This window comes from Chaetodon trifascialis, chromosome 3 (assembly GCF_039877785.1).
Source record: "Chaetodon trifascialis isolate fChaTrf1 chromosome 3, fChaTrf1.hap1, whole genome shotgun sequence".
In the NCBI taxonomy this organism is placed as follows: Eukaryota; Metazoa; Chordata; class Actinopteri; order Chaetodontiformes; family Chaetodontidae; genus Chaetodon; species Chaetodon trifascialis.
The window spans coordinates 1,852,949-1,878,131 of record NC_092058.1 but is presented as its reverse complement, the minus strand read 5'-3'; the positions used below and the strand labels follow the sequence as shown (position 1 = coordinate 1,878,131).

General features: G+C 46.6%; 1 protein-coding gene across 5 annotated transcripts in view; it reads right to left on the bottom strand.

Annotated features, from left to right (window-relative positions):
• Positions 1 to 24,896, bottom strand: part of LOC139350749 (dedicator of cytokinesis protein 3-like) — a 149,099-nt gene extending 124,203 nt beyond the window's left edge. For all 5 annotated transcript variants that reach the window (XM_070992331.1, XM_070992349.1, XM_070992342.1 and 2 more), the window contains exon 1: positions 24,248 to 24,896. In XM_070992331.1, coding sequence (XP_070848432.1) covers positions 24,248 to 24,284 — 37 coding nt within the window. In that variant the 5' untranslated portion in view covers positions 24,285 to 24,896. The remainder of the gene's footprint in view (positions 1 to 24,247) is intronic.
• Positions 24,897 to 25,183: the final 287 nt, after the last annotated feature.

The window sequence follows — 25,183 nt, the reverse complement described above, 5'->3', positions numbered from 1 at the left end:
GTGTGTGTGTGTGTAAAGGGCAGGTGCATCCACTGTATGTGCACCCGAGCAGAAGTAAATGTATGTTTCTATCCTGTGAGAGTAAAAGCGAGAGCCTGATGTGCTGCACAGGCTGCGATGTCCTCTCAGTGAGTGCTTGTTGTGTGTGCGTCCTCCTACATTTATTTTCTCTGAGCAGAACAGTCAATGTGAGCGTATCTGCTGGTTCAAAGTGAACTTAAAAGCATGTGTCCCTGTGTCTCCTCTGCTCCTCCTCTCCCTCCATGCAGCAGAGACATGTCAGAGCGTCACATTGTGTCCTGGCCTCGTTGCTTTGACCAGGCTGTTTGTTGTGTGCCGTGGCCTCGCAGCCCTCTGTGCACCAGCATCACAGCGTACGAGTGTCCAGATGGCCCAGCTTGCTGTTCCTGCCCTGAAAGTGGAGCACTGGGCTAAGCCTCCATTATACGGGCTTAAAAACACACTAATCACCCAACAGCACTCCGCACTACTGCTGCTTTTAGAGGGCGCCACCAGGAAGTGTGTGTGTGTCTAATCTTAGTACTACCCCCTCACCATTGACTGTTATCATTGCTCAGAGAGTAGTATTTATGTGCCATTACTTGTACATCCGTTCATTAATAACTAAGTATTTTAGGGGCAGGTCCTGTGTGAGGGGAGAAGTAAAAAAAAAAATATATATATAAATGCATAAAATGATAGATAGATAGATAGATAGATAGATAGATAGATAGATAGATAGATAGATAGATAGATAGATAGATAGATAGATAGATAGATAGATAGATAGATAGATGTTTCATATCTTCTCATCTAAACGTTTCTGGAAGCCAAATGTCTGTTTTCTGCTAAACAATCAGTGTGTGTGTGATTGATGTCAAAAACACCTTTGTTTCCTTTAGCGAAGCAGCGCTCATCCCCGCAGACTTCACTCACTGTAGCTTCAAAGTTGTTAGCTGACGGTCTGAAGCCATCCAGTCTTGGCAGTGTGTCGGCAATAACGCACATCAATTAACACGTTAATGAGCGTAGCTGCAGGTCAGAGTGGAGGGACGCCGCCACGGGGAAACACCCGCTCTGCACCGCGGGCGCTGCTGGCAGAGAGAGGAGCTGCTGGCACTGCCAGCCTTCATCTGCCATCCAAATCAGTGTGTGTGTGCGTGTGTGTGCGTGTGTGTGCGTGTGTGTGTGTGTGTGGGGCATCCCCAGGTGCCAAGGCTGGCCTGACATCTTGGCCTAAGTGGCTCCACCGAGCCTGTTAGCCTGTACATCCCTCAGCTCCAAGCCCAGATGGGCTCACATCACGCATGACATTCATTATGAAACAGTAAATAACAAACGCTTTTTCAAAGAGCAGATTAAAGAATTGGTCTGAACATAAATTAATTTAGCTCTTTGATTACATATCCTGGAGATAAGTCATATTTCTAACATTCAAATACTAAATCTGACAAGAGGGTTTCACCAATATAAATGTACCAGCAGAACATTATATCGCTGCTTTACTGCATTTCCTCCAGCTCACCTTGAAGTAATGCACCGCCCACAGCTCACACTTATAGAAGAGAGAGGTGTGAAAAATGTAAATTAAATGTTTTAGACATTTGAGGGAGAAATGTTTCTGGACAAATGGCTTCAACTCTGCACTGCACAGTGAAAAGAGACGTTTTCAAATATTCAAAATGCTAAATTAACCAGCGCGCGCGCGCACACACACACACACACACACACACACACACACACACACACACACACACACACACACACACACACACACACACACACACACACACACACACACACACACACACACACACACACACACACACACACTCTCCTGTGTTTCTGCATCTCTGTCGTCACTGCTGACTCGGCAGCTTCAGACCTCCCAGGCGCTCTGAGGTCTGCTGATACAAACAACCACACGCTCCCAGAGAAAGCAGAAAGAAGCTGCCCTGACACATCAGCAGAGACACATCACCTCTTATTCACACGGGGACCACCTGTCCATGTCTCCAGCTGTCTCCTGGCTTCCACTGTGCTCAGCTCTTTGTGTGTTAGTTGACTTGACTGAACTCCTCTCCCTAAAGAGGCTCGATGTGTCTCCATGAACAGCGGCTCAGTCCACAATGAGGACGGCGTCTGCTGCAGAGACGAAGACACAATGAATTATCATCCTCCTCTGCCTCTCTGCTTGGTAACGACTGCCTCTACTGCTCTCCTCCACCCTATTTCCAGCTTCATCAGACGGCTGCTTTCAGTGGAAAACCTCTGATAAACCCACTGAACACTACCTGGCAGATCACTCTTCCAGCTCAGCCTAAACTTCTGGTTTCACTTGGAGACCCAAGTGATAAAAGTTTACCGGTTTGATTCCTTCCTTGTCCTCCAGTGAACACAGAGCAGGCAGTGGACTCTTGTGTTCAGATGAGTGTATGTGCAGTCATCTTCGTCTAACCTCGGTGACACGTTTGGCAGTGTGTGTTCTACTTTCTGTGCTGTCCTCGTCCAGCCGGAAGTCAAACCCTTCATCTGCCCGTGGTGGACCGCTGCGTATCACAGGTTGAACGCTCTGCTGTCTTCCCAGGCTGCGTCGTCCTGGAAACCAGTCAGCTCAGCTCAATGATGTCACCTTTCATTTGTCCTTCTTCCCACAAGCCACCACAGCCGTGTGATGCTTCTTCGGAGAATAGCTGGGTGTCGGGTTACATCTCATTGATCGTGAGCAGCTAGCTTAGCGGTCTCAGTTAAGTCAGCTGACAGTTTGATCAGAATCTGGTCATTCATCCAGAAACATGGCTGCTCATAACAGAGGCCGAGGCCTGAAAATGGTTTCTGCTCTTATTTATGTTCACGCTCCTTCGATGAGCACAGGGCCGCTCTCACCTGCCCTCAGAGCCGTTAGCCTGACATTAGAGTAATGTCCACTGAACCTCACTCTGAAATCAATATGTAGAGACGTGCTTTGAGTCTTTCCAGCCATACATCCTCTTTGGCCTAATGGAAGTCTGACTGCCGCCACACTAAAGTCCCTCCGCTGACACCACTGTTTTTACCTTTATTTGGGCTTCTGCTGAACGTTAACCGCGAGCCACCTGACAACCCTGCAGAGCTTCTCAGAAGCATCTCCAACCACAGTACATGTTGTTCTGTTCCACAGTAATCCACCTTAAAGAGGACATCAGAACAATGTATTAATAACTCTGGATTTCAACTTTGTCCCCTGGTGTATTCAGACACAGAGACAGGACAGTGAAATGATCCAAAGGTCACTTGGTCTGAACGACTGTTCAGCTTGGCGACAACATTTCAATCTATAGCACTCAGATCAGATGTTAGTGGGCGCCACCAGAAAGACTCTTAACGTCCATTCAGTAATTATGCTTTAATAGAGACGGAGTTAATTTACTGCAGAGTGTTTATTTTCCTCTTTGATGGATCTGAATAACACAGTCTCGTCTCTTTAGTCTACAGTGACGCTGAAGGAACAGCCTGCCAGTCCACTGTTACAGTAAGAGGAGAGTAATGGGGGGCTGGAGCATTAAATATTACCCCTTCCATGAACTGCACTGCGTAATTTGTATAGTTTGAAGTGTTCTCGGTGAGTCCCACAAAGGACAAGAGGGTCTGAAAAACGACTCGTGTATCTGCAGTTTCTGGAAGAAAATGTGAGCAGTTCTAGAAAACTTTGTCCACTTAAGTTGGACATGAATCAAACGGAAAGCTTTGATTCAGTCCGTGTCGTGATCTACACACTATGCCCCCCGAACGCCGGCCCTCCGGCCCCTCCTCCCTCTGTCTCCTGGCGAATTTTAATTTGTAAAAAATGAGCTGGAAACTGTAATCCACTGATGATGTTTATCTCTTAAGAAGTTACAGAGATGATGAGTCATCGCTGCAACAGCCATCTGCTCGAAACTGATGTCACTCACATGCAATTACACAGCCACGCACACACACATACACACACGCAAAAGCACACACAAGAACTTCAATGCTGCATGTTGCTGCTGGATGATGTAAAGGTATACGTGTACAGATACGTAATATCCTGACGTCAGATGCTGTCGTAGCGTTTGTACTGCTGAATCCATCACTTTGACCCTCAGGGTGTCGATCAGGCCTCTGTGGAGCTGCAGGACAACACTGCATTTTAGGACATTTTAGATGATGTCATTTGATTCGTCAGGTATTTGCATCACTGGACGATGTTTACGTCAGGAAATATGGAAAAAAGCAACACATGCTCACAAACAGACATGTTGTTGTATGCACAAACACACTAACAGCACATTAACATTATGATAAACACGCACATGTACTACACCGTGTCTTCGTCTCTCTCACACACACACACACACACACACACACACACACACACACACACACACACACACAGAGCAGGGTGAATGCAGCATCCCGCCTGCAGCCAGGCAGCACACAGCACACACAGAGCGAGTCGCCTGTCCACTGAATGGACACAAATAGGTCGTACACGTTTTACTGTCCACGGTCACGCAAGCCTAGAAAACCTCACGACGCTTACTGATCGTGTGTGTTTGCCTCTAAAACAGAGAGCTGTGTGTGTGTGTGTATGTGTGTGTGTGTGTGTGTGTGTGTGTGTGTGTGTGTGTGTGTGTCAGAGTCAGGGGACATCTGTGTGTATAAAGGCAGTGGTTGTGTGTGAATGTGTGCCATCACATCAGCATGAATGAGGCGTCTTCGTCCACACGAGAGGACTGCATCACGTCATGTCCTCAACACAGAGCAGGTCACAGTTTCTGCTAAATCAGTGTCACGGTTCACACACACACACACAAACACACACAAACACACCCCACGCACGCGCGCGCGCACACACACACGCCATGAAACTATAACGAGTTTACTTCTGTCCTACTTCAGTCAGCGTGTCGTCTTTGTTGTCTTCCACACTGAGACAGACGCAGTACAAATATTTGTTGGCAAACAGTCCTGGTGAGAGTCTGCTTTCATGTTCTTAATGAGACAATCAGCACAGCTCGGCCCGTCACTTATTCCAGTCGCCTGAGCGGGATCACTCTGACTGTCGTCGCCGTGCATCATGGTTTCCTCTCACCTGTACAAAGACAGCAGGATGACACTGACTGAAAAGTCATGTCACTTGACTGCCGCTCTTTTAATCACTTCTTCTGCAACAGTTTGACAGCACCTGAGAGGAGAATCAGCGCTACCATCTGAACTACAGTGAACAGAAACAGACAACAGAATCATCCCATCGCTCATTAGCATGAAAACAGAGGCAGAGTAAAGCCCGCCGCTCTATGACGAGCTCTTTAACATGTCAGATATCTTCTGTCTGCTGCCTGTCAAACTGGCTCCGTCAACAAACACACACATCTGTCTCGTTAAGATTTTAACAGGCCCCAGTGTTGATATGCTGGTGCACTGTGACTGAAGCACCCTGATGCCGCCAATAATCAACAGAACAACACATCCACAAAATGAGCAGAAGAAACACAGCATGCCCAGATGGACCATCGCTCGGGCGGGACGCCATGCTGATCCAGGGATTGATCACAGTCCACAATTCTTAGAAATCCTCTCAAAATCCCATCAGTGTTTCACGGTGTTTGGACAATGAAGCCTATCATCTGACTGAAAATGTGATTGGATGTGGAGGACGCATGTGGAGTAACGCTGCAGATTTGGTGGCTGGATGCAGCCGTTTTCCAGTCTCGTCAGTTTATTTCACTGCATGTGGTGACTTCTGTAATCCAAGGGGAAGCGATGTTAACGTGTTCGATCACTGTGCAACACCCTGGTAACACTCAGTGCTGATTGGTGCAAAGTTACTTCTGTAATGAAGTCTGATGGTCGCAGCACGTCACCGTCCAGCTGTTTGGATGGAGACAAGCTGAATGTAAAACAATGAAGTGAACGAGCAGGTGGTGAAGAAGAGCAAGCACAGGGGAGATGAATTTAATTTACTGCAGTTAAAATGACTAAACATAATCAAATCTTTAAAAAAACAATGGCACTTATCATTAAATAAAGCGACCGTGTTGTAATGCATGAAGGCAAACTGATATTTGCTTAAAACCTTCCAAAAGGAGCTTAGAGGTCGGATAAAGAGCAGCACCTCTGGCACTGGGGGGGATCCAGCATCCTGCTCAGCGGGCTGGGGGTCTGAACACTGAACACGTGACTGAATGATTTCCCGCGTCATCCTGCAGCCGCTGTCAAACGGGACAAAGTCAACACCTTTAAAAGCCTGATAGATCTGAACCTGCTGACCGAGCACATTTCAAAGCTGCTGGAACAGACACAAACCTAAACCAAAACGTGGTCAGTAACACTCTCCTCGGCTAACCGCAGACACCAGAGGTCGTTTGCTTCACTCGACATGTCCCACCGAGCTCCCTGCGGCCCACTTTCATGGTGGGTCGTGTAGGTTTGACGATGAAGAAGAATGCATGGAACAACAAAGACTTCGTCTGCTTCAGCGGCATCGATTCTGATCAGTGAGTCCCACAACGTGAGAGATTAATCAGTGAAGGACTCTCAGGAATCTAGCAGCTTACTACTTTTAGTAATCCTGTTACATCCAGTACATGACAGCGAGAAAAAGATGAGTTTACGTTGTGGGAGGGTTTTAAAACGTTAAGGAGTGGATCAACCTCACAGTGGGAAAGAAACGACTCGTATGCTAATCTCTAGTGACAGCGATAAGACGCATCAACACGCCAACAACACATAAAAACACTTACAGAAGCACTCAGGGACACACAACAAGTGTGACAACACACACACACACACACACACACACACACACACACACACACACACACACACACACACACACACACACACACACACACACACACACACACACACACACACACACACACACACACACACACACACACACACACACACACCTCCAGCCATTACTGCCAGATAGGCTGGGCCTAATCAGGTCAATGGAAATGTCCATCGGTCCATCAACTGGAATTAGATAAGAAGAGGGAGGGAGGGATGCTGGGAGGCGGGTGAGGAGGAAAGCCTGATGGGGTGATGGAGAGAGAGAGGAGAAAAGAAGGCAGAGTGAGAGAGAGCGACGGAGCGGGGGTCAGAGCAGAGTGGGGGGGTTAAGATGGAGAGAGTGAAGTAACGCCTGATGTGAAGAATGAAGTACGTGGTGATAAAACATTTAAATGGAGGTCTATAATTTATGGTAATTGATGTTAATTCTGACCCGTCTTGCAGGCCGCTCTCCTACGCACTCGTTCACGCTCTCCTTAACATGCACGGCGCTGCAGTAACTCCAACTGTTGCCACCAGGGAGGGATACATGGGTCGACTGTGGTGGATATGAAGAGCGCTGATGCCTTTACTGATGCTGGTTATTTAGAGCGTCCTTCTCTGTTTGGAAAATGGAAGACAATTCTTTCATCTCACGCTACACGTGTGGCTTGTGATGCCATGACATGCTCTAATGCAGTGACTGTTTCAGCCTGTATGACTCCAGAGTTACTCAGCCTGCAGGCTATGTCACAGTCTTATAATACAGCAGCAAACAGCTATTTTCCAGAGCATCCCTCACAGCTTCAGCTGACATTTAAGGTGGGAAAATGGCGACTAATGATTATCCAATCAGAAACTCATTTAGCTCGTTCAATAGGCATTTTATTTTTATTTTTCATGACATAAAGCACAATGCACAACAACATGGCCGTGGTCCAAATCATGCGAGCTGGAGGGAACGTGCACCAAAGAAAACACAGAAGCATTCAAACAAAAATGGCTCCCTCAAACACTTAGAGGTCCACTTTTCAACAACATGCCCTGTTAGCGAGAAACAGCTTTCACATTAACCTCGATGGTGTTGTGAAACCATCTGACCCACAGGCTGGAAAACCTGTCGGCTCCAGAGCAGTACATTGACCTCCGGCTTGTTCCCGCTCCCTCCTCATCCTCAGCCACTGTGAGGCCCATTACCAGCCCATTATAGTAATTCAATGGGATGCTGTCGGCATGGTCGCCTGCAGGGCACACACACAGGCACACATAGGCACGCACACATACACACACACACACACACACACACACACACACACACACACACACACACACACACACACACACACACACACACACACACACACACTATCTATATGTGTAACAGGCTAAATACACACATATCACATCCACACACACAGCCTCCAAAATCTCAGAGCAGACGAAGCCTATAAATGTGGTCAAATCCTTTTCTGCATACACCCACCAAACACACACGGTCAGTGGACCCATGAGTCAACAGCCACGAAAGCAGACAAACAACAAACAAAGAGACAACTCGGAACTTTAATAAACGCACCAAACAGAGGAGGATAATCTAACTCAAGAAAAAGGAGACTGAGAAGAGCAACAGCTGATGAAATTAAGTGGCAACACCATAAGGGCTTTGCTCCCAAAATGAGACGTCTTCCATCTGCTGGCGTTATAACTGCAACTCTTTATGACTTTTTACAGCAAAATGAGCCAATTTGAAGCGCCTGCTCGAAAAACAGCTACATGTTCAAGATGAAATCACTTATTTATGAAGCAGTGGCTAACGAACGCTACGTATGACTTCTAAACCGTCTAACTACAGTCCCCCCTCGCCGACCAATGGCAGCTGGGCGAGGCGCCAGCCCTCCACAGCCCTGCCATGGATAAGAGAGCGAGTACACAATTCATATATTTCAATGAAGAGAAAGTTTTCAAGAGTCTGTGGGGTCCCAGCACCATTTAAATGGGCACTCTTATTATAACAGATAATTGAGAGTGAAAGCTAGCATTAGCTAACTGTTTACATTAGCCTGTAAAATGGCCTTAAAGCCACTTTTGGGACTCAAAGACAAAAAAAATTAAAATGTGAGGAAAAGCCTGAAAACACAGCTGTGCCCCCCCCCCAAAAAAATATCAAAGCCAATATTTATCTTCTGCTCTGAGCTGTGAAAACACTGGAATATGCTGCTGTTTCATTTGATTTCATCAGCGATGTCTCCAAGGTCCAATTCTGACTTTGTTACCGCCGAACACACACACACACGCGCACACACACGCACACACACACACACACTTACAGCACTTACATGTGCTTAAACACACATGCAAATGCTCAACTTGCAAGTGCTTGTTCATTCACACACGCACGCCAAGAAACTTGTTTGTCCTGTCCACACACACACACACGCATGTGCACACACACGCGCACACAAAGCGAAGCATGGACTCAGCTGAAATAAACCCACGGCCAAGCATGCATTCGACACTGCCATCCAATTTATGTGAGTGAACGAGCAGGCAGTGGGGTGAACGAGCTGTAATGGGTTAAAGGGGGCGTGCAGAGAGCTCAGAGCCTGGAGGTTTACAGCATTACAGCCTGACTGGCTGGACCGTGGCATCATGCTCTCACAGGAGGAGCTCTCCACACAACGTCTCATTCAACAAACCAAGAGACGGTGTTATCTGAATCATCTGGGCTGATCTGCAGACTCAAAGAGAAAAATATTCTTATTTTTCATTTCAGTCTGACTGTTGAGCGCAGCCTACAGCCAAGAGACAAACATGGATTTATGTTTAGAAAAGTGACACCTTGTTGGAATCATAGCTAAAAAAGGCTGGAACAAATACCATTAATGAGGGCTTCTTTTGGGTCTGGATTTAGAACACTGTGTGCTGAGTAAGTGCATAATAACACGTGTCTGAAGCTGCATGTCATTATTACCAGACGATAATACCATCCATCACATGCAGGGCAGGAATTAAACCCCGGGTAGTGCTGTGGATGGCCTGGGTGGGGCTGTAAAGCCCCTTCTACCACACCCCTTTGGAAAGAGTTAAAGAATTAAAGAGTGAGATCCTTTTTCTTTAACCAGAAACAAAAAGGGTCACTCCCACCAGACTCCATTTATAGAAACAGTAATTTTATCATCGTAAAACACGCTTTGTTTAACTCAACAGAAACTAAATAAAACTCACCAAAACAAACAAATGGTTCGTCTTTATACTGTTCCCGCAATCATCACCAACCGTGGTTTGGTCAAAATAAAGACTTAATCAACAAAATATGACCAAATCAACACAGAACTGGGTCGCAGCCAGAGAGCGAGTGTCGTGACTGGTGAAGTCCAGAGGCAACTTCATGATTTCACTGGTTTCTATGGAACAATATCAACTATTTAAAAGCTGATATATTTAGTAGTTTCTCTTTCTACTATGAAAAACTGAGTGGGCAACTACTCTGCTTCTATATCTGACCCTCTATCACACAGGCCTGTTTGTAAAGTGTGTGTGCTCTGGATGAAGAAAAACAAGCCGGCATGCTGAAAGAAAGATCATTAAGAAACTTTATGGCAGAATAACACAAAGAAGCAGTCGCATTCAAGTCACTCACATCAGATCCAATCACTTCTCCTCTCTGACAAAAGCATCATTAAAGCTGATCTATGATCAAACTAATTAGAGTGAACCTTCCATCGTGCAGAGTGATTGAAAGAAAAACGGCTTTATTCTAAAAATTGATGATAATTGAAAGTGATATGAAACTCAACCTCATCTGATAACGGCCGAATAGAACGTGCAGATGAGAAATCTGAGCTTGATGGATGGAGCGGAGGAACGATGTAATGTCTATAAATAGCACTTCTATGTGAAATATTCATTAGACTAAGTGAGAGATGGATGGATGGATGGATGGATGGATGGATGGATGGATGGATGGATGGATGGATGGATGGATGGATGGATGGATGGATGGATGGATGGGAGGGGGAACACAGGAGAAAGAAGAAGATTCACAGGCACAGAAAAATATAGAGAGGAGGTAAGAAAGAGGCAGATTTGGAAGAAATGGAAGAGAGAGAGAGGGTGAAAAAGAGGCTGAGAAATGAGGGAAAACAGACAGATAATTGGGCCATGGCGTCTGCCCCCCAGCCTGCTGTGTCACCCACCATTTGTCTCCTCTCCATGCAGAGAGAAGAAGCGAGGCTCAGGGCAAGACCCAGTCGAAAAATGACAAAAACACACCGACAATCCTCCTCTGCAGCACCGCAATAAACACAGACGTGGAATAAATGAGGAGGCGTTCAACTTCCTTCACCCCGGTGCCTGAATAAGTCATTGTTTTCCTCACCTTGGGGTCCAGGCTCATTAAAACACGGCCCTGGCTTTGTGTGTGGAAACACTGTCAAGCATGAGTCACTGTGGAGAAAGCCAGGGAACACACGGTGGGCAGCGAACCAAAAGCTAACGTACAGAGGGTGGCGGGTCAGGGACCGTCAGTCCGACAGGAATACTCCATGAATTAAGTAAAGCAGCATTTGTCATGAAATGCAGAATTTCAGCTTTCTTTCCTTCCGCACTCGAGCTGCTGATTTACTGCAGATTTCTTTCTTCCTTGCTGATTTCTCCTGGATAGACCACAGGTTTGCTACCTTCAGTGCTGCCTGACGACCACGAGAGGAAGAATCTGGTGACATTATGAAAAACTCTCCTGACATACTTTGGAGCGGCTGCAGGACTGCAGACCTATTGAACAAAGCGAGCTTTTTAAAGCACTGATCAATAAACGGAGAGACAGACAGGCTGGCGTTGTGTTTCAGGAAGCTGTGGTGCTGGAGATGTCCAGAACAGCTGACGACGCCTTTCTATTCTGATCATGGGAGGGGGAAGGGGGGGGTCGAAAGGGTGCAGGAGTGAATGGTAGGACAGAGGGAGGAAGAAGAAGAAGAAAGACAGACAGAGAAATAATAAGGACGTATACGTGCAGAGAATAGAAGCATGTTGTTCACTCATTGGGCTCGTTACGCTGTAAAACTGATAAAGTACATATGCACAGTCACCTGGACCAGAGAGGAGAAACAAGATTACAACAGGAAAAAAATCATCATGCAAATGACGCCAAAGCAAGAGTAAAACCAAAGGAATCCAGAAACAAAGAGCAGTCAGTCCTCAGCTCGATCACTTTAAGGTCCCAGAAAGAGGAAGGAGCCACACCAACAGCATCACGTTTGCCTAATTCAGCCTCTGTGACTCCAAACAGCAGCTTTCACTCAGTGTTTGGGAACTACCCAAAAAGAGGGAAGCAGACGACCGACTGCACGGCGTGTGGATAAAAGTGTGGACGAGCTGGGGGACGTGGATGAGACACACTCGGCTCCCTTCACGAGTCTTTGTGCTTCTAAACTCAGCGTGCAGGCAGCTCAGGACTCTGTGACAGGGATTTCCTGAATTTGAAGGATTTGTTCTTGGTCAACTTTCCAGGCAAGTATTAAGAAGACCGACTGTCCTCCCAAGAAGAGCGACAGCACTGGTTGATTCAGCAAAGTGAAGTGTTCATGATCACCTGATCCACCCTTTACTGGCCTTCATGGTCATGATGGGAGCAAAGGAGGAAGACTTTAAAGCGTGACAAAGCCCTCATGGTGAAGAGGCTTCAGTGGCCTCAGTGTGGTGGACTGCTGTTCATTTCCTCTTTCCAGCCAACCGGGAACATCGTTTTTAAGCACGACCGCGGCCGTTCCCTCATCCTAACCAAGTGTTTTATTGTGACTGATGGCGAAGCTCCCCACAGCACAGTGTTTCAGTAACATCACTGAAGCAATTATTTAACCTAAATCATGATCTTTCCTAAACCTCGCCGAGCCGTTCTGTGTAGCAGATTCATTTCTCAGCTGGGCCGTCCAATCAGAAAACACATCTGTCTCTCTAATGGATTTATTCCATGAAAATCAATCATCTCCAAAGTTTCCCAGCAAGCTGTACTCTTAGCAACGGCAGTAAGAAGACGGTCATGTTTTGCCTTGAAGCTAAACATAAAACTGCACAGTCTGACCTTAGAAACACTGACACATCTTATTAAAGGGAAAAATAACACATTTGTAGAGATTTGGGGCTCATTTATGGAGTTTCTGCAGGGGGACGAGTTCATGACAGCTTTGTAGTCTACCGTTTTTTTGTTTTTGTTTTTGTTTTGTTATTTTCATTAAGATCACTTGTGTGTGGGATAAAACTCATGTCCACCTGTGCATGTGCACGCTTGTAAAATGTTTTTTATTCTTCTCTTTTTGAACCATGATGAGAAACAGCAAATACCCACTAACATCTGCATATTCTGAATTTCTCTTTTTGTACTGATTGATGTTCCTGCTGATGTGCTCTGTTCAGTGTCTTTGCATCGTAAATAAAAAAGACATAAAAACATTTGTCAAAAAAACCATCACCTTCACAGAGACACTGACTGTCTCCACGTCACACTCAGACGCTGCTCAAAGCCGGAAACTCAACGACGTCTGACCAATGAGGCTGGACGACGTCAAACCACTGACAGAGGACAGCACTGTGTCTCACACCACTGACAGAGAGGACAGAGCTGTGTCTCACACCACTGACAGAGGACAGTGCTGTGTGTCACACCACTGACAGAGAGGACAGAGCTGTGTCTCACACCACTGACAGAGGACAGAGCTGTGTCTCACAGTGACATCTGAAAGTTTTCTGTCTTTGGTTTAGCAGGTTAAAGACGTCGATCGGGGATGTTTGCGATGCTCCTCTGGAAGGAGGCTGACAAGTCGGCCCGTTGTTATGGCGATAGTGGAACCAGTCTTGCCAGGGTGTCTGCGGAAACTGAGCGTAACCATAACAACGACGGAACTCTCCTCTAGAACGCTGCTGTGTTTAAGACACACACACACATGCACGCACGCATGCATGCACACACACACGCACACACACACACACACACACACACACACACACATACACACACACACACACACACACACACACACACACACACACACGCCCATTGGCTGACTGCCAGCTGGAGATGGATATACACACACACACACACACACACACACACACACACACACACACACACACACACACACACACACACACACACACACACACACACACACACACACACACACACACACACACGAGCTGAACACACTGAAAGTTTTCCCGACACATGAGCCACAAATTAAAACTTTATGGTTTTTATTCTCTTTCAAACTTTTCTTTTTTTACTTCCTCTCCCGGTTCAAAGGACGAGCCGTCCTCTTTGTGCATATAAACTAGACAAGACTCTGCTTAGACTCACTTCTCCAGAACCAGATCCACGGGGGGCACGAGAGGACGCAGACCAGACAGAAGTGAAGTGAGAGGTCGTTATCCTCGAGCTTTCAAAGCCATGTCCCAGCTGCAGCAGTTTCAGAGAGGAAAAGTGTCACAAATGTGTTCATCTGTCCCAGTGACAGCCAGTAACTGGAAAATGAATATGATATGAGCCAGTTTGACTACGCCGTGATGATAAAATGACATGAATGTCACACTCACTTCAGAAGTCACATCCAAAACCCAGATGAAGAAAAATACATTTCTAGTACAATAAAAAAAAACTTTTGTTTACAATGTTTTTGTGTTTTTGTGAAGAATCCATGAACAAAAATATACATTTTCAAGATTCTCAACATGTTAATGCACAAGATAATGACAGAGCTGGTGTTTCCTGCTCCGACTGTGATGTCACTTTAAATGGAGGCCAATAGAATAAGACGTAAAAAGCATAAAAAGTGGGGGGGTGAAGAGGAGAGATATAGACATATCAGGAGCTTGTGAGTTCTCAAGTAAAGGCATCCAGGGATTGGGGGGTGTGTGACAGCGATGGAGATATTCAGGGATTAAGATTAAAGTCTTGAATCTAAAGAGAATCTGAGAGTAAAAAACAGCCCCTCCCAGAGTCCACGGGGGGTTCCTGATATCGAGGCTTTGGACGCAGCGTGAGCAACGTCAACATCGAGTCAACATGTACCAGCATTGTGTGTCAGAACCAACAGTGTGTTCAGCCAACACACTAAAATGAAGCCCACACACACACACACACACACACACACACACACACACACACACACACACACACACACACACACACACAGAAACATATAAAGCAAGATCACAGACACAGCAGGACAAAAACAGTCCACCCTCAGTGGTGCTGTTGGCATCACGTGAGGTCACATCAGGTCCTGATGATCCCTTTAATGTTCTGAAAAAACGATCAGCTACAACCGAGAAGTTTTCTATACGAGTTCAAAAGGCTCAGATGAGTTTCAAAGAGAGCAACTGCAAACTCCTTCTGAATGTTTTCAAAGTGAATATTTGAAGTTAGTCAGAGAACTGAGCGGAGAATAAATACGTACCTACCAAAACACCCTGTGAAAGGCTGAACTCCGTCTGCACTGGCCTGATACCATCGCCCCAACTCTGCTACAGACCAGTATTGATTTTTTAATGCATATTGATCCTAAATATCTGGATGGTCTCCGCTGTGTACCAGCCTCTCTCTGACGCTCCGTTGCAGAGCCCATGCAGCCTGGCTTCAGGCGCTCTCAGCGCCGTCTTCCTCTCGTCACTCATCTCGTTTGCTCTTGCTGAATAGTTCACGATGGGACGCGCTAAATTGTGAATTTTGTTGTGGTATTAGCTCATTAAAAATGGCAAGCGCTGAGCTTCGAGGACATGTTTTGGTCGGCAATATGCAAGCAATGCTACTGAGCAGTGCTAGCAAGAGGTGCTAACACGACACATTTAGCAAAGCACCTGAGGGACAGGCGCCGACCTCTATGAAGAACATGGAGAGGTTGGTGACAGCTCCCATTTCAGCATCACTGAAGCATTAAACAAGATGGCCCAGTAAAGTGCTGCTGATAAGTGCACTGTCCTGCTGTTGGCTCAGCTGCCATTTGTAATTCTCAGCGCTAAGCTAACCTCGCTCAGAGCGATCGGGCCTGAGGAGCCTCACACAGCAGAGGAAAACACTTTGAGTATGTTCTGAAGGAAATTAGATGCTGTTTTGTTTCACACAGTGATGGAAGAAATACAGATCCTTTATTTAGGTACTGACGTGTACGTTGCATTTTTCTGCTGTAGATGTTTTAGATTAAGCTCATTTCACCAGTTTGGTAGTTTAATGTACAGCAATGCATCATATTCTATGTTATATTTATATTTATTTTTAATTGAGGTCTGAGAGTCTATGCCTACAAAGTTGCACTAACTTGTCCCCACGGTGTCAAAAATGGAAACGAATATCAATATTTTTCACCGTATCGTATCAAAGCACGCACGCACGCACGCACGCACGCACGCACGCACGCACGCACGCACACACCCACACCCACACACACACATACACACACACACACACACACACACACACACGCACACACGCACACGCACACACACACACACACACACGCCTGCATGTACACACACAAACAGAGATTCCTTTGACCGTTGAGGTAATGTGTGATTTGGGGTGACGTGTAAACAATGCACTGCTTATCGTGGGGAAGAGTAATTAAGGGTAAGGCTAAGGGGCAGCAAGCTCCTGGAACGCTCCACAGAATCAATCTTTTAAAAGCTTTCAGGCTTTAGTTTCCCTCCCTGCTTGTTCAATATTCAGCTTAATTTTCTGCCCGGGGGTTCATCTCAGTTTTGCTCCCTGTTATGGATCTGATGCACGACTCGCTGTTGGCGATGCGCCATCGCTGAACGAGCGGAGAGGCAGGAAACGCACGACGAGCAAACGGTGCCGCGTGGATCAGCGCGTCGGCGCTCGTGATGAACTTCCCGCCTACATTTGAAAGCCCCACAGCTTCTCCATCGTGACTTACCGTCGGCTACACCAGAGGAGGAGAGAGTGGAGTGGAGGCGAGGACTCTCTCCTCTCATAATTCAGTGTTTGGCTGGGTGTGTTTCAGCACCACGGACAGCAGCCAGCGGCTCTCAGGCTTCAGCACACTTTTCATCTTCGACCATCTTCCCATCACATGCGTACAATAACTTCGATTACTTATAACTTGAGGGGATGGATGGCTGGTGTTCAGGTGTGTTTGTTTGTGCATCACCTCATGACACCGCTCTAACTGCATTCCTTACTGTCTTTTCACCTGAGTATTACTAATGTTGTTATTGTTGAATGCAGGCTGACCCGACACCTGACACCCGATTCAACTGCTATAATATCAACAAGAACATTCTCTGGCATTCAGCACTACTCAATTCAATTTCAATTCAATTCAATTCAATTTTATTTGTATAGCGCCAAATCACAACAGAAGTTGTCTCAGGACACTTTCCATATAGAGCTGGTACAGACCAAGCTCTTTTATCTACAAAGAAACCAACAATTCCCCCATGAGCAAGCACTTGGCGACAGTGGCGAGGAAAAACTTCCTTTTAACAGGCAGAAACCTCGAGCAGAACCAGACTCTGGGTGGGCGGCCATCTGCCTCGACTCTGCCCTATTTCATGATATCATACAGTAAAGTGCCTGTTATGAAAAGGTATTTCTAAAAGTCCAGCCCTGTGAGGACAGATGCAGTTGGGGCTGTGGGCTGCACTTCAGATCAGTTTTATGTGGACGTTTCTTACAGGGACTGATGATCAGACTCTCGCCCTCATCAGGCTGAGGGCTGAAAATGATCACCTGTTCGCAGCCAGAAAAGCCTGGGAGGGAGTACCTGAAGTACTACACAGAGCAGGATACTGCGATCTGCAACTGCTTTCAGCATGTGATTGTACCTTTTCTATCACTCACACTGTGTTTTGTGTGTACAATTTACTTTCACGGTGAACCACAATTTGTGGCCTTTAAGTGCAAATTTTACTGGATGAATAATTGAGGTTAAAATCTGTTTGTTTGCGTGTGGCCTGGGCATGTTTGCATGCGTGTGCTCTGAACGCAGCTCCTCCTGCAGCGGACACACAGAATAAAACATGAGCGGCTCAGCGAGGCGTGGCTAACCTCAGCGTTCACGTGAGCGCCTCATTACAGCCCGTGAATGTGCCAGGATGAACTCCAGCACTTCCATGAACTCTACTTGGCTCTTTAGCCCGTTTTTTTTTATCATTTTCACAAACAAGGTAATTTATAAGGGGAAGTTTCCCCTCAATATGCCTCAATGCCCCCATGAAGACCAATTAATGAACTGCTTACATGCACAATTATGAAAGAGGAATTAATGACTCAGAGGCGCCATTTAGGAAAGCATTACCCGCTAAATAGACAGAGTCACAGCCAATAATTAGAGTGAAACTAGTGCACGAGGCTGGATCCAGATAAACGAGAGCAGGCTAAAGTTTAGCTGTTAGCAATTAAGAACAACAAGCTCACAATGTTTATTCAAAGGAAGCATCCTCAGTTGTTGGAGTATTATTGTTTCCTGAGTCTTACTCGCTGACTGACACACACACACACACACACACACACACACACACACACACACACACACACACACACACACACACACACACACACACACACACACACACACACTGAGGACGAGCACTGTGGTGATGACTTCACCCTCTGTTTAGCAGAGTAATCCTCAGCACAACAACATCACATTACCAGCTCAGCACCTCTCTCAGTCTGTTTATTTCACTGCATCACGATCTGTCTCCCGCTCTCCGTCTTCAGTCTGCTGTGTCTCTGCCTCTTCGTAGCTCATGTGGTCATTCTGCATGAATGTGAGGACACTGGTGGTCTATGGGAAACCAGAGCCTCAGCTGATTCTGATACAACAGAAGGTTGTCAGCATTTTTACAGTCATTACTTTTATTAACATTCTGATTTCATTTGCATTGTGTGTGTTGTTGTTGACACACTAAACGCTGCAGTTACACTGACTGAAACCCTCTGATCGCTGGTTGGTTTTATACTTTGCTTTAACGTTAGAGTCTACTGCAGCGTGCTAACTGTCAGCAGTTTCACTGCAGGAACACTGACCTGGTTACATCCAAGCGTCTGGGGAAACATGCTGGATCTCTTCCCAATTAGATGTTTTTCTCCTCGGAGAATAGCTTTTATTTTACAGAAGCTGTATGATTAAAGCTGTAAATCTGGGTCAGTAAACACTCTCGCAGGAGTGTTAAGGTGCTAAATGCCTCGGTGTGATAGCGGTACACTTTCAAAGCTCATATCCAGACAGCTTACATCAAACAGGCAGGTGCAGGGTCAGCTTCCCGGTCAAGGATGCTTCAGCCGAGCAATGCTTGTACATAGACACAAACTGGCAGACTGTAATGCAGATTATGGTTTTATATATCAGACCGTTCTTGGCAGACATAACCCTATTGGTTAAGACAGACCTTAACGGATCCAGCAAAGAACCACTGCTTTCACGCCAACATAGATTTAAAAAGAAAGTGAGGAGGCAGGATGGAGGAGACTAATGTCAACAATGAGCTCTGCATTGTGATGCAGCTATCTTCATCATCTAGACTGCCCAGTTAGTCTGCCTCCCTCTCACAGAGGTAGGCCTGGCTGTCTGAGAAGACAATGACTGTCAAAGCCATAGATTAGACACCATGAACACGTTCGTCTCAGCGTCTTGGCCGTGTGATGACCAGGCCGCCTGTCCAGCGTGCAGTGCTTGATGCATTTTAATGACTGTAGTTTAATTTGAAGGGTTACAATGCAGCGCAGGGAGCAAACAATCCCGTCTGAACTGTATCTGTGAGGCTTGTTGAAGCTCCACATGGGGTGGGGGTGACCGGGAGGACCGCCTGTGTCCCACGTCACTGAGGGACACCAGAGAATTACTGTGGACTATGACACACAAACCCCTCAAACGTGTGTGTGCTTGTTAGCTTGTTGCTTTGAGATGTGATTAAAAGGCCAACCTAGCACCCCGAGGAGGGGGGACGGAGCGAGGGAGGGACGGGGCGCGGGCAAAAGCAATCAGCTTGATTTGCTGTCAGTTTCCATAGGCGGCGTGGATATTTGAGCATGTAGGACTGGAGAATTCTTCAGGCCTTAATCGTTTTCCAGTGGGAGAGTTATGGGAGAAAAGGAGGAGAGCGTAGCTCCTCAGAGACGTTCCTCCAGTGCGTGAAGCTTAAGGCGGGAGTATCATTAGGCTGAGGCACAAACACTGCAACCAGTCCCTGCTGTCTTTGAGGGGAAAAGGGCACAAAAACACATCATCACACGTGTCACGTCTTCCTTAGATTCTAATATTCTGCTTTTCTGGAACCGCATGACAAGTTCAAGTCAGCTGGGTTTTCTAACAGTCATTTAATGGGTTTTATGCTGGAGGGAAGACAGTCAGCAGCTGGCTTTTCATGCAAATGAAGCACGAATTTTGAGAAAATCAGCAAAACAAAATACAATGAACGCGTCCTCTTCAGCAGAAAACGGCAGAGAAGTCATGTGACTTAAACGCTCACTAAATTTTCCCGTTTCCATCAACCTTTTCTGACGTGATACTTCAAAATGTGCATGAAAATATGCTGCTGGAAACACAGCAAGAGACTGAATTATAATATGAATGTAGTGGAGAGTAAACTCACCAACGTTTTTAGCTAAATCTTAACCAAGTAAATCCAGTTTTACAGTTTACAGAGAAGCGTGAAGATTTTGTCTTTCAGGGTAATGAATCATTGTTTTCTGGAGGTAGAAACTGTTAATCTTGCTGTCTTCCTTATGTCCTGACGCATCGTAAATTCACATTATCATGTCATGTTATTTTCAAGTTAAGATTTTGTCCTCCAGCTTTGTCACCCATTAGGATAATCACTGTAATCCGTTTCTGAGACTCACCCGAGACGCGACACCTGACAGATAGACAAGGCCTGAGCCAAAGACCGGAGAAACAAATGGCGTGAAGGAAAGGTCATTAAGGTGTGTTTCAAGATGTGTGGCAGGTCGCTCCGTCATCTCGGAGGAGCCTGAATCAAGAGGCAACGCACAGCTTCTCTCTGCTGGATGTCTCTGAACGCAAGGACACAGCAGTGACGGATGAGCCGACGCAACGGCAGCAGAACGAAAAGCCGGTTCAGGATAAATAGGTCAGGGGAGAAAAGGGGAAACAGACGAGGAATGACAACAACAGACAAAGAAAGCTAAAGGTGCAGAGCCTGACACGAGAAGGACATCCTTCACACATCTGTCCTCTCGCTGTGACCCAGTTCTACGGCTGTGGACGCTGGTGAGAAATGTGCTGTGGCATGTGTGTCTCACATGTCAGTGTTACAGCTGCCCTGTCCACTGGTGTGTGTGTGTGTGTGTGTGTGTGTGTGTGTGTGTGTGTGTGTGTGTGTGTGTGTTTATGTTATTATCTGGAGAACAAGTATCTCACAAACCTGACCATAGACTGGAATTAAATTTGGCAGAAATTCGGTGGGCTTGGGCCAGGAAACAGGGGCCAGGAGGGGCCATTTCAGGCTGCTTGGAGTTTGAATGCTGCTGAGCTTTGCCTTGATTTACAAACTTGCATAACATATTTAAAAGAAGAAGAATTACTGTGGCTTCTACATATTCCTCCCTCGAGCAGGTGCATTTCATGAAGAGTGATGTCTGTTCAATTGTCCATCTGTCTCACTCTGTGTGTGTGTGTGTGTGTGTGTGTGTGTGTGTGTGTGTGTGTGTGTTTCATGTTATCTGTGAGTGTGAGAACTGAGTGTTATGCTGTGCAGCCCTGGGGGAGGTGAAGCTGCATTCAGGAACCTCTATGGGTGCCACAAAGCTGCATTCATCCAGCTGAATAGCTGTTTTCTACAACCAGGCACTAGTCATCCCAACTCCATTGGAGCGCCTCTATGAGTTACCACTCTCCCTGCCTTGGTATGCAAAGCCTTATCCAGCAAAAACACAAATGCTTGGATGAACAAAAGACACAAAACACACTTACATGAAAAAACTGACGGATATACGTGACTCTCCAGTTTCAAAGGACGGGCTTTTTGAGCATTTCTGGACCCTCAATTCTCATCCCTTTGTTTAATAGGGGTTTAAGGACTTCCTGTTTTCTCTCATCTTTTGTGCGTACATGCTCAGCCCTTACTTGACTTTCATATTCCAAGGATAATTTACTGTCATTGTGTAGGCAAAGTACAGACAATCTGCATATGTGAAACCATTTCGACAATTTTCTCACATCAAACATCACACGTTTGTCATGTCGAAGGACAAACTGAAGTTATTTGGTGAGGAAATATGGTGCTCTCTCCGGGTTTCCACTGGATGACCTCTGGACAGTGGCAGGAAGCCCAGGCTGTGTGTCAGGACCCTGCAGCTTTCACTAAAACAAACAAGTCACAGGTACACCGCCAACACGAGGGCGTCTCTATGACTGCAGCTGCTCGACGTGGCTGCCGGCTCCGATCGCAATCCAAATGTTTCAGAGCACATTTTTCTTTTCCATGTGACAAATCACCATCCCTCAGAGTGAAGGACAGCGAATGCATCATGCTTCAAGTGATACAGTCCACCAGGGGTAAGATTTACGGTCGCCCTCCCACACTGTAGCGCCGTCAGATTATGTCGGTGTTGTCCTCGCATCATGGCTGCCAGCGTGCACTGTGAAACCTTGTAAACTATGATGCAGGTCTGATTTTGCTGTTTAAAGGCTGCTCAGCGAATGAATCAAGACGCCTCAGCGTGCAGCACAGCTGGAGTCTAATGAAGGTATCAAGCAGCATGAAAAACACGCAGCCTCTCATTCAAATTCAGGTAATGTCTCTTTCCAATTAACAGAGTGCCGGAGTCATGATTCCCCACATTGACTTCCTGTCAGCAGCGTCCCGGCCCATTCCCGCTGCAGACACCGGCGTACAGTTCAGCCTCATCGGTCACTCGGACAGGCCCGGGCAGCTGTCAATCGATAGCGCTGACCATCGGGGGAGGACGGGCACCTCATTTTAAATCCTTATGCTTATTTTGTTGGACTGTGCAAGTTAGGATTGTTTTTCACACCATGTTTCCAACGCAGGGGAAACACACATTGATGAACACGCTTCAATATAATGCAACATCACTACTAACTGCTACCTCAATCACCAATAGTTGAATAGTTATAGTTGAATTAAGACCTTTCACAGAGTTTTAATAACAACTATAAGCTTCACAAAGGTCAAATATGTGGCAGAGCTGTTTCACTGATTGGCTTTAGATTGATGAGCTGTACCTAATAATGCGTCCAGGGAGTCTACTCATCATACCTGCAGATCAGGTGTCAGATGTGAATGATGCACACTAAATACAGAATCTTCATCACCGATGGAAAATTCAGTGTGACTGTAATCAGTTACATTAAGTCAGAGCGAGGTAAACTGGCATGTGGCTTACAGTAAAATGGGAGCACTGGAGTAGAAACCATTACACTGAGTTCAGGAATGTACACAAGACGGGTAGTTTAGATGACAAGGAGAAAGGATGCTACAGATGCATCAAACTATAGAAAAGACAACTGCAGGACAAAACAAGAGGACAGGACAGCACATGAGGATGGACACATGCCAGAAAGCAGTCAGCAGCATTACAAAACAGGCCTACATGTGTGCTGCAAGGACTGTGTGCAACAGACAGACAGACAGACAGACAGACAGACAGACAGACAGACAGACAGACAGACAGAGGGGGAGTAATTGAACAGTGGATCATTGCCTAATGGCTCTTAAACCTCCAACTCTCATCTGAAAATATTCTCTCTCATTATACTGCACTATAATAGCGGCTGGTAAATGACTGCAGCCCTGCTGTAGACTCACCTGCACTGTCGACACAGCCCTGACACACACAGCACACAGCTGTTTGCCATCATCGCATCCTGTCATGCAGTTTCTATGCTCATATATTATAGATCCACATCTGGTGCTACTGCACAGCCCCTTATTTCAACAGGCCTAAGAACTGGCCTTTCCCCTCAATCTGCAACTCCTACAGCGACAAGGACAACTACAGTAAGACTCCATCATACTGTGATGCCATGAGACAACACAGCACAGGACACCTCAAGCACCACAGACATCTTTAAACACACAGACTGAACAGAAATGTAGATCCCTCACACCATAAAGTACCACAGCCTCACAAACAGGCCGAGCACAGGCATCTCAGAGGAATACTGAAGGATTTTATGGGACTGTTGCAGCCACAGCAAAGAAAAAAACAGCATAAAGTGCGACAAACTCCCTACAGAGGAAGAATTTACCACAGTAAACCCTTCACGGTGCAGACGCAGCAGCCTGAACCTCAGCTACTGAATTTAATGTTTTGATAGGACTAAAAATTAGAAAACATTAAATATCTATTGAACATCCACTTTCAGCATCACATCATCACATCCTGTATAACGGACATCCAGTCCTCAGAATAAACACACGTCCAGCCAGCAAATAAACAGCCAAACATCACTGATGTACTCACCCACTCCCAGCTTCTCGTCCTCCGTCGGCGTCCACATGATGTCCCGGTTACAAAGAGTCAGATCCCCCGGAAAGTATAATCACCCGCTGCGTCGCTTCATGGAAATCCAACGGAGGTGTCGCCAGAGAGGGTGAGAGACAGAGGAGGAGGACCGGGGAGGAAAAGTTTACTTCAATTGTTCAGGGTGATGGGAGAGAAAAACTCTGCAGACGTCGACGTCAAACGGGGCGAAGTTGTTTAAAACGGTGAGAAAACGACGCGTGGGTTCATATCATGTCAGCTTTGGAGTGACGCATGGCGCAATGTGTCCATCTCTGCTGTGTCTGCTGCGCTCTGTGCGGGGACAACCCGCCGATGAGACCCGCACAAACAACCAGGAATCCCGTTAAGAGGCGAGCTGTGGTTCCGTGAGGTCAGAGCAAAACGCAGGCAGGAGGCTCCTGGACCACACACGCTGTAAATCCCGAAACGACAGCTGTGCTGAGGGCTGATCAATAAATACGACGAAACCCCGTCCCTGTGTGAGGACAGCAGCAGACACTCTGAGCCTGAGGACGTTACGGGGGTGTCATTACAGTATGCAGAGCGCACAACCCTCCAAGTCCATGCGGGAAAATCAGTATCGTGTTTCCGTCAAGTTCAGCCCAGCCGGCCCCTGCCTCGCGGGGATCCCCTCTGCAGCCTCAGCTTTCTGCTCTTCTGATTCAGATGTCCGCACGCACTTCCGCCGCCGTGCTCTCCTCTGCCCCACGCAGCTGTCAAACTTCTCCGGTCCGGTCGCCTGTGTGTCCAGCGTCGGTATGAAGCGACGGGGAGAGTCGTGCGCAGGCAGCAGCGGCGGCGGCAGCAGCAGCAGCAGCGGGGAAGCCTACATCAGTTTAAGAGGATCAGGAATGGAGAGGGGGAGGGAGGGAGAGAGAGAGAGAGAGAGAGAGA